This window comes from Belonocnema kinseyi, chromosome 10 (genome assembly GCF_010883055.1).
Source record: "Belonocnema kinseyi isolate 2016_QV_RU_SX_M_011 chromosome 10, B_treatae_v1, whole genome shotgun sequence".
In the NCBI taxonomy this organism is placed as follows: Eukaryota; Metazoa; Arthropoda; class Insecta; order Hymenoptera; family Cynipidae; genus Belonocnema; species Belonocnema kinseyi.
The window spans coordinates 70,618,594-70,633,649 of record NC_046666.1 but is presented as its reverse complement, the minus strand read 5'-3'; the positions used below and the strand labels follow the sequence as shown (position 1 = coordinate 70,633,649).

The 15,056-nt window shown below is 29.2% G+C and overlaps 1 protein-coding gene across 1 annotated transcript in view; it reads left to right on the top strand.

Moving 5' to 3' along the window:
- Nucleotides 1-207: 207 nt before the first annotated feature.
- The window catches only part of LOC117181193 (chondroitin sulfate N-acetylgalactosaminyltransferase 1), a gene marked incomplete at its 5' end in the record, with an annotated part of 139,380 nt that continues 124,531 nt past the window's right edge, over nt 208-15,056 (top strand). Inside the window, one exon of the mRNA XM_033373759.1 lies at nt 208-265. Within this exon, the coding sequence (XP_033229650.1) occupies nt 208-265 (58 nt within the window). The remainder of the gene's footprint in view (nt 266-15,056) is intronic.

The window sequence follows — 15,056 nt, the reverse complement described above, 5'->3', positions numbered from 1 at the left end:
TATCAGGCTTTGACATTTAGGAATCACAATATAGTGTCAGTTAATGAGACAACAATGTACTTTCTATGTTAATGAGATTGCGTTTACCCAGAAGAGCACATGTCCTCTGATTGCAGGCGACGCAGGGACATAATGTTGCGCGTGCTGGGAGTTCGACTGTTATCGAGGCTGCTTGTCCTTGTCTGTTCGCTCTCGCTGCTGTCGCTCCTCTTCCTCAGTCGCTGTGGCTTCAACAATCTCGACACGGACCTAATTGACACTACTGGTAAGTCAAAATTAATTTTCATAAATCGAAAAAAAGAACTAGGATTTTCCTTTCTGATTGTACCCATGAAGAAATTGCGATTGAGCTTCGGAAGGCCCCGGCTAATTTTCCCTATGTCTGATATTCGAAAGAATAGAGGATCAGACTAGTTCTATAATGTTATTTTAATTAGGTTCTTTTTAGAATTTCTAAGAAGGTCCTAACGGGAATATCCAATCATCGCTCTTTTATATACCTTCGTTGTGTTCCGGCACGTTCAGAATTCGGCTGTGATATAAATATATGTAAAAAACAATTTAAACACAAAAAAATCAATACGAAAATTTAAATATTATATACATTTTTTGTAAATACTTATAGATGCTCATATTTTTCTGTTTGAAAGTCGTTTTTTCCATATATATGTATCACACAATATCTGAATATTGCACATTTGCATTACTATGGTATTGAATTATTTTCTTCATTTTTTAAAATCATCTTCATTACGAACAAAATAACTTTATTGTGAGAAGTGAGAAAATAAATTAGTTACAATTCTTTGGCCATATTCACACGGATGTTTAAGATGAAAATATTTAGTTTGCATTCACATGCTGTTGGGGCAGCCATTCGCGTGTTTACAAAAGTATAATTTGGAGAATAAAAACTTCTGAAGAGGACAATACAATATACATAATGCAGCGCTATCTTCAGAAAGTTCATCTGGGGTATGCTGACTACAGACCGACCTGTCCCTACGTAGAACTTTTGAGTATTTTTATCTTAATCAGGAAATAACCAAAGTCTGGCTAAATTAAAAGATTAGTTGTAGTGAGATGCTGACCACTGGCCCAACTGAAATGGGGACAAAAGTTTCTATGTACATGGGTAAGTGTGCATCATCTGATTCACACTAATTAAAACGATGCTTGGACTATAATACAATGAATATTTTCTATACCAGCAGAAATAGGATACTGCATTTCTTGTTTTGAATGCCTAATTATCAAATTAGAATATGCGTTTTAGCCTGAAGTACTTTAAAATATAATTAATAATCCTAAATTAAAATAAATAGGAAATCATTAAAATTACACACTTTTGAAATGTAGAATTTAACATTTGCATAATTATTCATTAATAATATCAGAATAAAAAACGCTTTAATTCTAAAATTTTGAAGGGTTATAAAAACTTTTTGGAATTTTAGTGATCTATAATAAAAATTATTAAATTTTTTGATTCTTTGAGTCGTAAGTTCAGTTTCTCATTCTAAATTTTTCCAACTTGAATAAATATCGAATATAAATCAGGCAAATCATTACAATTTTAAGCTGACCAAACTAAAAAATCTGCGAACTAAATATTTACAGTTTAAAGTTCTGCCATTTTTGACAGTTATAATTGAAAATTCTTCAAGTTGGCAAATATAAAGTTACAAATGAATTTTTTTTCACAATTCAAATTTTAAAGCTATGCAATTTGAAATACTTTTTTGAAATAGTAATTTTTGAAGATTTTCAATTAAAAAATCTTGAATTTTTAGTATTTGAAGTTTAAAATTCTTTAATTAGAATGTGTGAGAAAGATTCTTGAATAGTGATTATTTTGATGATTTTGCAGATCAAAAGTCAAGAGTTTTTTATTTCAAATCTTCCAGAATTACCAAATTTCCGATGTAAATCATCAAAGATACAGAACTTTCAATTTTGAAACTTAAAACTTACATAGTTTTTATTTGTAAATTTAAAAAATTAAAAACTCTGTAATTTAGAGATAAATAAGTCAAAATACTATAATTTGTAAGGGTTAAAATTGAAAATTCTTGTTATTGAAAATATAGAATGGCAAACTATTAAATTATAAAAATGTACATTTTCAAGATATGTAATTGTAAACTTTTTTTGGAATAGTTTAATTTCGAAGATTTACTATTGAAAATTCTTAAGTGATAACGATTTTAAATTTTAAATGTTCTAATTTGGAATTTTGCGATTAACGACTCCTCAATATTTAATGTGTATGCTAAAAAAGATGCAATTTTGAATGAAAAAAATATGTATAATTCAATTTTTGAGGATTTAAAATTCATATATCTGCAATTTGAAGTATTTGTAATTTCAAATTCTTTAATTCTAAACAATAAAGATAACAGCGTTAATTTATTTTTCAAATTTTTATATGATTTTTTACACGTAACATATGTTTCCATAAATAAAAAAAGAAACATTGCACAAACTCTAAGTAATCATTAATACTTATAACAGTCTGCACAGTATTTTTTTAATTTGTTAAGATATTTTTAGATTGTTTTTTCTATATTCTGCTTTTTGATCACAATTGGTGCAAGAAAGGTCGCAAAATTGCAAAAATGTGTAAATACTTAGAAGTATTATTTTGAAAACATTAATAATCTATCATAGACGCTTGAAAAATATACCAGAATAATTAGCCAAATACTATGGAAATATAGCATTAAAATAAGTTAAAGAACTTTGGGAAATGTTGATTATTTTCAGAAATATTCCAATTTTCCGAAAACATCTAAATTTGACGTTTTCATGCAATACATATTTATTAAATTGATATTTTGCCTTCAACTCGGGCTAATTGTACAAAAAATATTACTTGCTTAAAATTGGCGCGTAGATAATTTCCGCGATTATTGTAATTAGTTTCTTTTATTAAAGGAACTTCCCTACACTGCTTCTAATTTTAAATTATCCTTAAGTCAGATAAAAACAATTGTTATGTAGGTCTAATATGATGAGATCTTTATATTTCAATTCAAAATAAAGAATTACAATTTAATCACACCTTCAAGGGAAAAAATTGGACAAAATATTGGAAACTATCTATGGTCCCCAATGCTTCAACGATTATAAAAAATAAAAATAAAATTTTCAAACAAGCAAATTCCCGCAAAATTAAGGAACAGAAAATAATATTCATGTTATTTGAATTCCAATTATTTTTTTATAGAATTATCAGCTTTCAAATGCAGAGCTTTGATTGCTGGCCAATATGCCATTTCAGTCAGCTGTTATGAAAAGCCATTACTCGAAATAATTCAATTGATTTAAAAATGATAGTGAAAGACATCACAACATTGAAATTGATTTGCGTATGAGTTGTAAACGAAATGTGGAATGACTTTTCGAAATTGATTAATTTGGAAAATGTGCACTGCAGAATAGACATGTCATTTCGTGTACATTGTACGAGACATAAAGTAAATTTATATTATCAGGATACATATGTATTAATTATGCAGACAACCAAATTTCCGCTGAACTTTTATAGAAAATATAATTTCTGCACTACAAAATTTTCGGGTAAAATAATAAATAAATCGTAATTAATGAATTCATGAACTTCCGTTTAGAGAAATTTTAGGCGTTACGTTATTTAGTTATAAATAAGAAGAAGTAATATTCGTAGATTTGAATAGTCAAGAGATACTTGTTGACAAAAGTTTTAACATTCATTTCAAAATTGTTTTCATAAATGCAGCAAGCAAATAAGTAATATTATCATAGAAATTTAATGTTTTTCTATTTTTGTTTGTATAATGCGGGTTTAACAAATATATGCATGATTATTTATTCGTAAAAATTAAAGTTCAGAAACGAAGTAAAATTCTCCAACTGATCCGTTGAAAGTGTTGCAAACCACCCTCAAAAAGAGTTTCAAAGAGTTCCGAAGATTTAAAAGATTTCCATGGTTATAAAGGGATTATCATTTTAGATACTTCAATGTATTTTCAGAGTTTAAAGTAAGAATCATGGGATTCCAAAAAACTTACTAAACTTCATAAGGCTTTTGCAATATTTCATATTATTCAAAAGGTTTTAGGGCATATCCTATCATTATAAGGGATTTTAGAAAATGTTAAAGACATCAAAGGATTTTATAGGATGTTTTCAGATGAGTTTTTAGGGTTAACATGCGGTTTTGAAGAATTTCCTTCAATTATAAAATATTTGAAATAATTTGATAGCATTTTAGCATACTGGATTTTATAAACTTCATTCACACGAATTAAAAACTTTTGAATAATTTTAAAGATTTGAAAAGGATTTAAAATATTTTCAAGCAGTTTTAAGAAGTATCATCAGATTCAGGATCTCAAAGAATTTTCAAGAGAATAAAAACATGTTAATGAATTTCCAACGATTTTAATGATTTCAAAGAAGCCTAAAAAGTTTATGTGGTGTTAAGGAATTTTCTAGAATTTTCTGAAGATTGGAAAGAATTTGATCAAACCTATAAGGATTTAGGATATTTAAAAAAATTTAATGGACTGTAAAGATTTAAAGTGACTTTATAATATTTTAAGGGGTTTTAACAGGAATTTTATAAGATTCAAGGAATTTGAATAAGATTTCTAAAGTTTAAAAGTTTAAAATTGTTTTCATATCGAGAAGTAAATTTTTTTAATTTATTTAAAAAAGTCGTAAGTGGCTGAAAATGATTGTATCGGCAGAAGACATACGAAAGGCTTGTTTTTCACATGCTGAAATTTGAGAAAACGTATAAAAAAATTAAATATTATAAAAGCAGTAACATTCCTGACTGCACATTTAAAAATTAAGAAGCTTCGAAATAAATATTTGCAAATTCAAACTTTTGAAGCTAAAGAACTATAATTGCAGGGCGTAAACATTAAAAAATTTTATAATTTCGCATTTAAAATTATAATTTTAAATCGAAACTATAAAAATGTTCTATATGACGGAAATTATTTAAAATATCATATGACGAAGTATTAAATCACATTCAAAGTGGTTGGATAAATTTTATTATTGAAAAACAAAATTTACGTATAAAAACAAAGCCATTCTCTGCTAGTTTCACCCGTCAAAATTGAAGAATTTATTAAGTGTAAACCTTTTAAGTTTAACCATTATAGAAACGTTAAAAATTATATGAACTCAAACTGTACAAATTGCAAATTGTGCATTATACTTTTTAAAAATTCATTATTTTAGTCTAAAGTTCAAAAGTCAAATCAATTAATAAGCTTTTCGATGCAAACGGAACAACTTCATGTTAATTCAAGTAAAAGTGATCTTTTGCTATCTTTTATATATGAATACCTTTAATAATTTTTCTCCATTCTACAGTGGAAAATAAAAAAGTGAAGACAGGTCAGAAAATACTGGGAAGGGGTGGGGCAATCATTGGTTTCGAAACCTGCGGAACTATGCCTGTAATCACCCAAATTATTATATTTTAAAGATTATTCTATGTAACATTCTTTAAATAATTTTGAAATAAAATTCTTCAACTTTGCATTTTCTAGAGAAGAATTAAAAATACCCAAAAGTCTTATACAATTTAACGTTTTTTAGAATAAGTATTTTTAATTTTATAATTAATGTAACTTAGATGCGCCCTTGAGGGTGTTGGAACGTAATCGACTTGCATCACTGACGTGCTGGAGACAACCTGATGCGCAGTGACACTTCTCCGCTAAGGGCAGACATACGCTCTTCTACAACGTCCACGTAGTTGTAATTAGGATTCTTCATTTACTAAGTCAATAACATACAGTGTAGTATTAAAAATGATTAACCTTCACGTTTTATCAGATAATTATCTTTAAACTTAAGTTTGCCTTTTAATACCATCTTATTAACGTGGTTTCTCAATCTTCGACCTTCTTGCATTTTACATTTTTATTAAACTCGATGTCTTGAAATCGAAACGTCTACTTTCAGTCCCTAAAGAATATAAATTAAACTTCACTGCTAGTCTTCGTTGTCGTCACGTCGTAACGTAGGCGTTTAATATCCCGAGGGATAAAAACCTGTATTAGCAGCACCCTAGTGGGCGTGAGGCTTACGGTTTCGGGCTGATCCCGTAAATTTAATTGGAACTCGTCCAGCTTTGCGAAAACTGCTGACACAGCGGGAGCTCCAAATTCTAGGAAACGCAAGAAGCACGAGCTTTTCCAGGATACTAGCATTTTACAGGGTGCAGCGATTGTCCTCATAAATTGCGACACCCTTGACGAGGCGACTTACCGGACGTAAACAGTGACGTTAAGTAGTTCCGCAACAAGATCTCCAGAGTCGCTTTTATAATTGTCGACGTCATAATTTTCTTCCTATTATTCTGGAGTTTTATCCTTGATTTGTTACTTTAAGTGAAAAATAAGAGAGAATTTCTCAGTAATTGTTCTTCCAAAATGAAAAATGTCAGCCTTTTAGTAACTTTGCAAGCTTCAAATTTTTATTATACTGCCTGCTGATAGTCTAAACACGTAGAATTAAATTGTTCCCTGATTACCCCCTCAAGGATCTTTCCACTGTTTACAAGTGGACTACCTTTACTATTTCTTCCTTCTTTTTATCTGTCGCCCTCTCCAATCATCGGACCTATTTAATCTAGCAGCCTAAAAATATTTTCGTAGCGTACCCTCAATTGGCACCACCTGCATTTTCCTTATTTTCTACACCTCACCGCTCTACTACTCTTCCTTTATTATAATCAGTCTCACCCTCCTCCGTTTCCTTTTAGCTCATCGCTTCATCCCCTTGTCTATTTAAACCTTCCCTCCATCTGATCTCTAGCAACGTACCTACTCCCCTTTCCATTATTGCTTTACCTTCAATCCTATTTTATTATCTCATCACCCTTATCGCCCCTCTCAGACAAGTGGTTAGTAAAGTATATTTTAAAGATAAAAATATAAGTTTAAACTTTTAAAACTTGTTCTTAAAAAAATTCCTAGTCGAATTTATGAATCGTCCTTTTATTTCTTTCAGCTTTATTTTTTATTAATTATGCCAAACTTTGCCATACCAATGGAAGAAGTACCTTCTATTTGATGTTTTTCGTCTGTTGACGAAAGATTTCTTTCTTAAGTACAAAGTTAAATTTACCTTGGGATTTCGAAAACGTATTCAAAGACGAGAACTAGGATCGCGATTTATGTGAAATTTATTCGACTCGCAGGCCAGATTGCCAAAGGGGCTTTATGTATTTGATTGCAGTGCATTATTCATTAGGATGCTCGAGAGCTCATGTATATATTGTTTGCGACTGAGTCCAATATACACATTCGCAGAACGTTCACGTCGACACATTCAATTATCGAATTACAGCCTATGCGCACTTAATATTCCAAGCACTTTAGGAGTGGGTACTACAAATAATTTAGAAGCTGAAACTAGAAATAATATTTCTACAAATAAATAATATGCTCTAGAATGGAAAGTACTCTCTAAAAGCAAAGGTAAAATTAGAGATATAAAAATTCGAAATTTTTAAAGACATGGACGATTAGACCTGAATAAAAAATTGGAGATAAAGGATAGTTCTGTATCTTCCATAGTGATTTTCTCTAGCTGTTTTGAATCTGCAGTTTCATTGAAATTTAATCGAAAAATGTATTTTGTAAACTTTTCTAACTTTTTTGTTGAAAACGTTTGGCTTAAATGAATATTTTTCTATATTGAAAAAAACGATTTTTTCAATTAAAAAAGTTTATAAATTAATTTCGATTAACTCAACAAACCGAAAGATCTCACATTGTAAAAGATTTTCTAGAACACAGATCTTCGATCGAGTCTTCAATTTAAAATTATCAATAAAGAAGTTTATAAGTTCACATATTTGAATTCTGAAGGCTTCAATTTTAAATATATTAAATTCGGGCATTTGCAATTTCTAAGTTTTGCAATTTGAGGGATGTACTGTATACCATTTTATATAATTGATATTGGAAATTTTTAGCTTTTAGGGTAAAATATTGTTAAATTAATAAGGGTTTGAGTTTCAAATTAGGCGCAGAAGTACGCCTGAGTAACCATTCTACATTCAGAAACGAAAACAATATACAATTTGTCAGTGTCTCTCTCTTTCAAAATTGACGCGATTGAGTTTTGAGCACTTCATTACCAATTTTATTTAACCATAAATATTTAAAATGAGAAAAGATTTCATTTCAAATGGTTTACTGTAAAATATTGTCTAATTTCATATATTTGAATCTTCAAATTGATAAAATTGATATATATGACGAAATTCATAATCGCTGAACTCTTAAATTGGAACATAGGTATCAATTTTGACCACCATGTTCTAATTTTTAAATTCACCATTTTTCAGTGCTTCATTTTGAAATAGTTCAATTTCAAAAGTCCATAATTTGAACATTTACCACTGATAAAATTTCTTTAATTTTGAAAAATTTCAGGTTTAAATTATTTAAAAATAAAAGCCTCATATAGAATTTTGTATTTGTAGGTGACATTATTTTTGTAATTTAATGGTTTTCATTCTTTATCTACAGCTCGTTAATTAGCCGCGGAAGCATTTAACTTAAAAGGAGGATTTATGCAATTATATGGTAATTGCTGAATTTGTTAAAACTAAACTTTTAGGAAGAAGGTATAGAAGTATAGCAGAGTGCGTGATCAGCACAAATGGTTTGTTATGAAATACTTATTTAAAGTAAGAATTAATTTTTGTTTTAAACCGCCTTCTATTTAAAATGATAGAATTTGAAATATATCAGATTTGTTCACTTGGATACAAAATAAAAACGTTTAATATTAAAAACGTCAGTTTTTTGTAATAACACAATTATTCTTCATTAATTAAAATTAATTTGGTTAAAAAATTTTAAATCACTATACAATTTTTTGTTTTATTCTGCATTTTTAGAAACTATATAAAAATAATCATTTATTTATGTGAAATTTCCATCCATAAGACATTTCAAAATCTGATTACGTTACTTTATTCAATTATATAGTGAAACATTTCAGTTTGATTCTTTAAACAAATTGTGGTTTGATCTTTTTATTAAAAAGTAGTAATTTATAAAAATTGCTACTGAAATGAAATTGAAAGCACAGAAATCTTACTGAGTTCTCAAATTTGGACAAACTACACTTTTTTAAACTGACACTGTGTTTTGTTTTGGACGGACGTTCGACTACACAGTACACTGGAGATAAAGCCATGGTAGGGTGGGGCGATATGAGCATAGCTGTCCTTTTCACGTCAGTATTTAAAATCGGCTAATTATTGCTTGAAAGTAAAGCGTTATATATATTCTGCAAACATTTTTAATTAAAAAGTTGCCAAGATAAAAGTAACTAAAAAAGTATATGCGGAATTAAAAACGAAAATAAAGAACAAGTGCGCTTGGCTCATATCGCCCCATGTCTGGGGTGGGATGAGCCAGGCATTGGGCGAGATGGGTCATTTAATTAAATGACTTATTATATACTATTTGTAATTGAGAGCCTTGTTAAATTTGAGCATTTTAAAAAGAAAACATATCTTATACATAGCCTTCCAAAATTGAACGGAAAATTTAAAGTATTTAACTTCAAAATGATGCAATCTTTAAACCTAAACTCTACCGTAACTAACACTACAAAGAGTAAATATAGAAACGACTTATATTCACATATCTTTTAATAATTATATTACAGAAATAAATATAGCAATTTTTCGACATGACTATGTACATTGTCTTAGTAAAAGATAAATTCTACAATACGTAAACTCCTAAATACTAGACTGTTCTACTGCAATGACTGCATGACACTGAATTCCATATATATTAGGGTATTAAACCTTTTTTTTAAACGTCTGTCGTATTTTTAAACCAAAACAATGTTTTTCTTTTTTTATAGAATCTTACGAGTTTTCAAACAAAGTTATTTAAAAAATACACACAGACAAACAATGCTCTCTCTTCTGGTTGACAGCAACTCATTTAATTATACCTATAACAGTACTGCTGTCATAATTTGTCTGAGAATTCTTGTCGACAAGATTAGGTTTTTATATGTTTATACCATTATTAACACCATGCACAATCTGATAATATGAAACATTGCATCCTAACCTACTGACTGCTACACTAAGAGGTTAGGTTAATGCATAGGAAGAGGTAACCACTGGAAAAACATTTAATATGTGTTTTTGCATAATTTTTGAACTTTCTAAATAAATGCAAAATAGCAGAATACGGGTTTTAAAATTTTTACTTTCGTTTTTTTACAGATTTATTCAACATAAAGCGAAAAATTTTCGAAAAAAATTTGATAATGTTTTTCCTGCTATTAATACAAAAAACATTTACAAAATAAATGATAACCTACGAGAAAATTAAGTGACTCATCTTATCCCCTATGCTTATCTCGCCCCATCCTACCCTACCCGCAGAAAAAAGAAATGTTATATTTACTAATCAAGAATTGTAAAGGGTTTCTTGTAACCGTAACAGTATAAACTGCTCTTAATAAGAGGGTGAAAATCTCAAAATCACTTAGCATTTCGTAAATGTCTCAGTGAAATTACGGTTGATTCAACGGTTTTCCTTCAGTAAAATAAACCTCTATTCCCTCGTATTGCATACTGAACGACATGTAAAATCTACTGAACCGAGATTACAATAGTAGTGCAGTGGACATTACCGAAAGATCGGTACATGCTACTGATCCGATCGGTTTACTTAACTCACCCCCCCTAAAGTCGCAACGCAACCTATCCGCGCGGAGCACCGGTTGAATTCACGACACAATTGGCAATTAATGGATTGCATCACCCAAAAAACATTCCTCTTTGACATTTCTGTGACAGTCGTCACATTACTCCACATTCTCACTTAGCAAGGAAGGGGTTTTATAAAAATAGCACCATTTTGGATGGCACACCTTACTCACAGATCGCGTACATTTGAGAGATTATTGGAGCAAGACGTGTTTTTGTTCCGTGACTGTTTCAGCTGACATATAGATATGATGTGAATGCTACAACTTTTGTTGTGTGCTGCGATGGCATGGTTGCGTATTCAGAAGTCGTTCCAGAGGTCACCACCCTCAGTTAGAAATGCATTTCAAAATTATTTTACAGATCGCCACTCGTATACTAGTGTAGTGGTTAAGACTGTTGACTTGAGTGCTTAGGTTTATGCGTTCGAATCCCCCCCATTGCGTGCGAAATTTTAATTGTATTATAAGCATTATAACTTACAAATAACGATTAATTATAAGTATATCCGAAAATATTTATAAGAAATTACCGTAACATAATTCAGATCTCTTTATATTATTCGTTAAAGTGACATGATAATTCGTAAATACAGCATCCAGGGACTGTACAAAATAAGGACTGGATCGGTAAAATCTACTGATCCGCAGGTCAGCACCACTTGAGAATCGGTACTAGTAACCATTATTGATAGTTATTCTTATTTGCCTATAATTGTAACGTTTACTGAACTGTCATGTTGTGCAAATACGTACTAGGAAGATCGGTAGATTTAACTTGGTTTTCAGTGAAATGTAAGATTCTTTTTTCTGCGTGTAGTTTTAAATGAGGAAAACATAAAGCTGATATTAAACTGCCATCAAAAATGAAGAAACCACCAAATTTAAATTTTGATCATTCTACATTTATATTTATTTAAATTTGAAGAAAACTATTCTTTACATAATTCTTTGGTAACTGTTATTAATGTTTAACATTTTTGTTTTTAAATTAATAGAAATTTTAATGTATTTATCAATAAAAATGGATTCAATCTTATTTTATGTGTATTCATTTTTGTATCTAATATTTAAATATTTTTAATATTGAAATCGAAAGGATAATTTGATTGCCAAGCATGTTGTGATAAATCTGAATTTTGATTTCTAAGTTCACAATCTCTTTTATGTTCATTTAAACGAGTTTTAAGTCTCCTGCCAGTTTTTCCGATATAAACTCTGTTACAACCTTTTCATTTGATCAAATACTATACAGTTTCAGATATATTCTCGTAATTATTTTTATCTTTATAAAAAAGGGATTTATTGAGTGTGTGATTATTCGTAAAATACACATTAGTATTATATATTTTTAGTGAACATGTAAGACGTTCTCAGACATTTTCAATGTATGGTAAAGAAACTTTCATGTCTGTTGTTTTAAGGGCTTCGTTCCATTTTTTGAAGAATTATTATATATTTCAACCACTCTTTCTTTAATTACATTATTGATTATTTGCAATGTATAATTATTTTGTACTAAAGTTTTTTTTAATTGACTTAAATTTTTTTCCGAAATTTAATATCACTTAATTTGACACACCTATCTACTAATCCTTTTATTGAACTTATTTTTAAGCAAATAAATTATGTGAATGATATTTTAAATAAGGACCAGACCATGCAAGTTTCTTGTACCAATTTGTGATTAAGTTTTCATCTGGAGTTTTGGTAATTCACAAATCAAGATATGTTATTGTATTATTTTCTTCTTTTCCCATGGGAAATTTGAATGAGTCTTCTAAGCTGTTAAAAGTATTTAAAAATTCATCTAATTTGTCTGATGGAATTATAGCTAAGATACTATTCACATATATTTTATACAGGATAGGAGTGAAAATCAAACTATTAAAGGGTCTTTTTTCTTAATCTTCCATAACTACAATTGGAGTTAATGGAGCTACAACTGGAGATAATGGGGAATTCATTGGGCATCCTGAAGTTTGTCCATAAAATTTATTGTTAAAAGAAAATATTGTGTTATTTAAGACAGTGCGAGTAGCGATTATAAATTCGTTTTTAGACATTTTTGTTAAGTTTTTGTATGTATTTAATTGTTCCTCAATGCCAAAACCAATGGCGAAAAAAAATTTTATAGTAGATTTAAAAATTTTGACTTAGGTGATAATTAATTCTGAAGAAGACCTGCAATAAGGTCGCAACGCAAGGCATATTTTGACGAATACATAATGATTCGTTGAACATTAGAATCCTTTGTTTTATTGTAGTAGGACCGCATGACCAATTTAATTTTTATTCATGAAGAATCCCGGGGCAAAATCCTAATACTCGGCAATCCTCCCTACATGCTCTGTCATGAAAAATAGAGTTCTGCGCGAGGTTGGAGAGAGCTTTTCAGTCCTCGTTTTTCCTCGAAAACGCTTGAAAATTGCGAATTCGGAAATAATTAGGCTTCCGCGAGCATTAAAGAGGCTTTCGCGATATCCTAAAACTCCCTCCGTGCTCTGTCAAAGTGAGCACGTAGCGAGATTTCAAACAAAAATTCAATGTTTCACAAGTTCTCGCTAAAGTGTCTTTAATGCTCGCGGAAGCCTACTTATTTCCGAATTCGCAATACTCGAGCGTTTTCAAGGGAAAACGAGGACTGAAAAGCTCTCTCCAACCTCGAGCAGAACGATTTTTCGTGACAGAACATGCAGGGAGGACTTGCCGAGTATTAGGATTTTGCCCCGGGATAACTACGTTATTCAAATAGCGGACGAATGAAATTTCGCAGTGAAGGAATACTCCAATTACACTGAATATATATATATATATATATATATAATTTTATAATATTTAGAGTTATTGTAATTCTTTAAACAATAATGAATAATTTCATATTTAAAGTGCTTTAAATTAAATGGAAATTAAAAAAATTAAATTAAAGAACTCATAATTGAATGATGTTAGATGAAAATTTCAAATATTGTATAATGTCTGATTAGAATTTTGAAAATTGCCTCATTTAAAAATCAAATTAATTGGAATTGTATACTTTCTAATTAAAAGCATTCAAAACTTAATGCACTTAAATCTAAATAATTTTTTATTAAAAACATTAAAATTTGAAAATTGCAATTGGGAAACTATGGTACATATTTATAAGTCAAAGCTTTGACATTCTTTTCTTGAGTTAGAATATTCAATAGTTTGGATCACTTTCAAATAAATTAATCACTTTTGAATACCTATATCTAAAATCTTGTTTTAAAGCATGAATGTTACCAAATATTTTGTTAATTTTTCATTGTTATGAATTTATTTTAGATGCATTTAATTGAAAATTATTTAGTTACTAATCCTTTTATCTGTTAATTGTTAACTATCTAGTATTAAATTTTATATTCTACGATTTCAAAATTTTTTAAATTAAACTACACAATTCTATACGTTTAGAAATAAAATACAAAAATTTAGATTATTTAAAATCATTTAATATCAAATTGACTAACGAGGTGTTCAGTATGAAATTTGATAATTTTGAAACATTTAATTATTCAACTTAATATCGTTGAATAATTAAGGTTATCAATTAAAAATTATTGTACAGTGTCAGGAGTCAAACTTCTAATATAAATATAGATATTAGATATAGATATATAAATGTAGATTACCAAACATTTTTCCAGTTCATTAATCATGCCTATATTCAATAGAAACGGCATGAAAAACCTTATCGCAACTGTAGTGATAATAATATTTTTTTTAATTTATGTTAAAAGTGTTATAAATCGCTGAACAAGATAGTTTCCCCTTAAAATCTATTAAATGTTTATTTTTATGAATGATTATTAAAAAAGTGAGTAAAGCTCTTAGGTTTTAAAGAAATACCCTTCAGTTTCTTAGTCTTAAAGATTAAACGGTCTTACAATTGTGCATTTAAAGCTACATAATTATCAATTTCAATAGTGTCAATTTTTGAGATGATAATTATGCCAAAAAGTCAAAGTTGAAGTTTAATTATTCTAAAATCGTTGAAAATTACATGCTTCAAAAACAATTCCAAACCTTGTTTATAAATTAAAGCATTATTAAATTAGTAATTCAGTTAAGGTAGCTGGAAAAGGGGATGTACTAATAGTCCCGAAAATACGAAACGACTATCCAAGCTTATACAGAATACTTGACGTCGTTATTTTTAAAATTATATCACGTTGATCTAAGGTCCAAACTTATAGAACACACGAAAAGACCGTTGAGATATAGCAGCTTCAAAGTGTAGAGAATTAATCGTAAATTAATATACA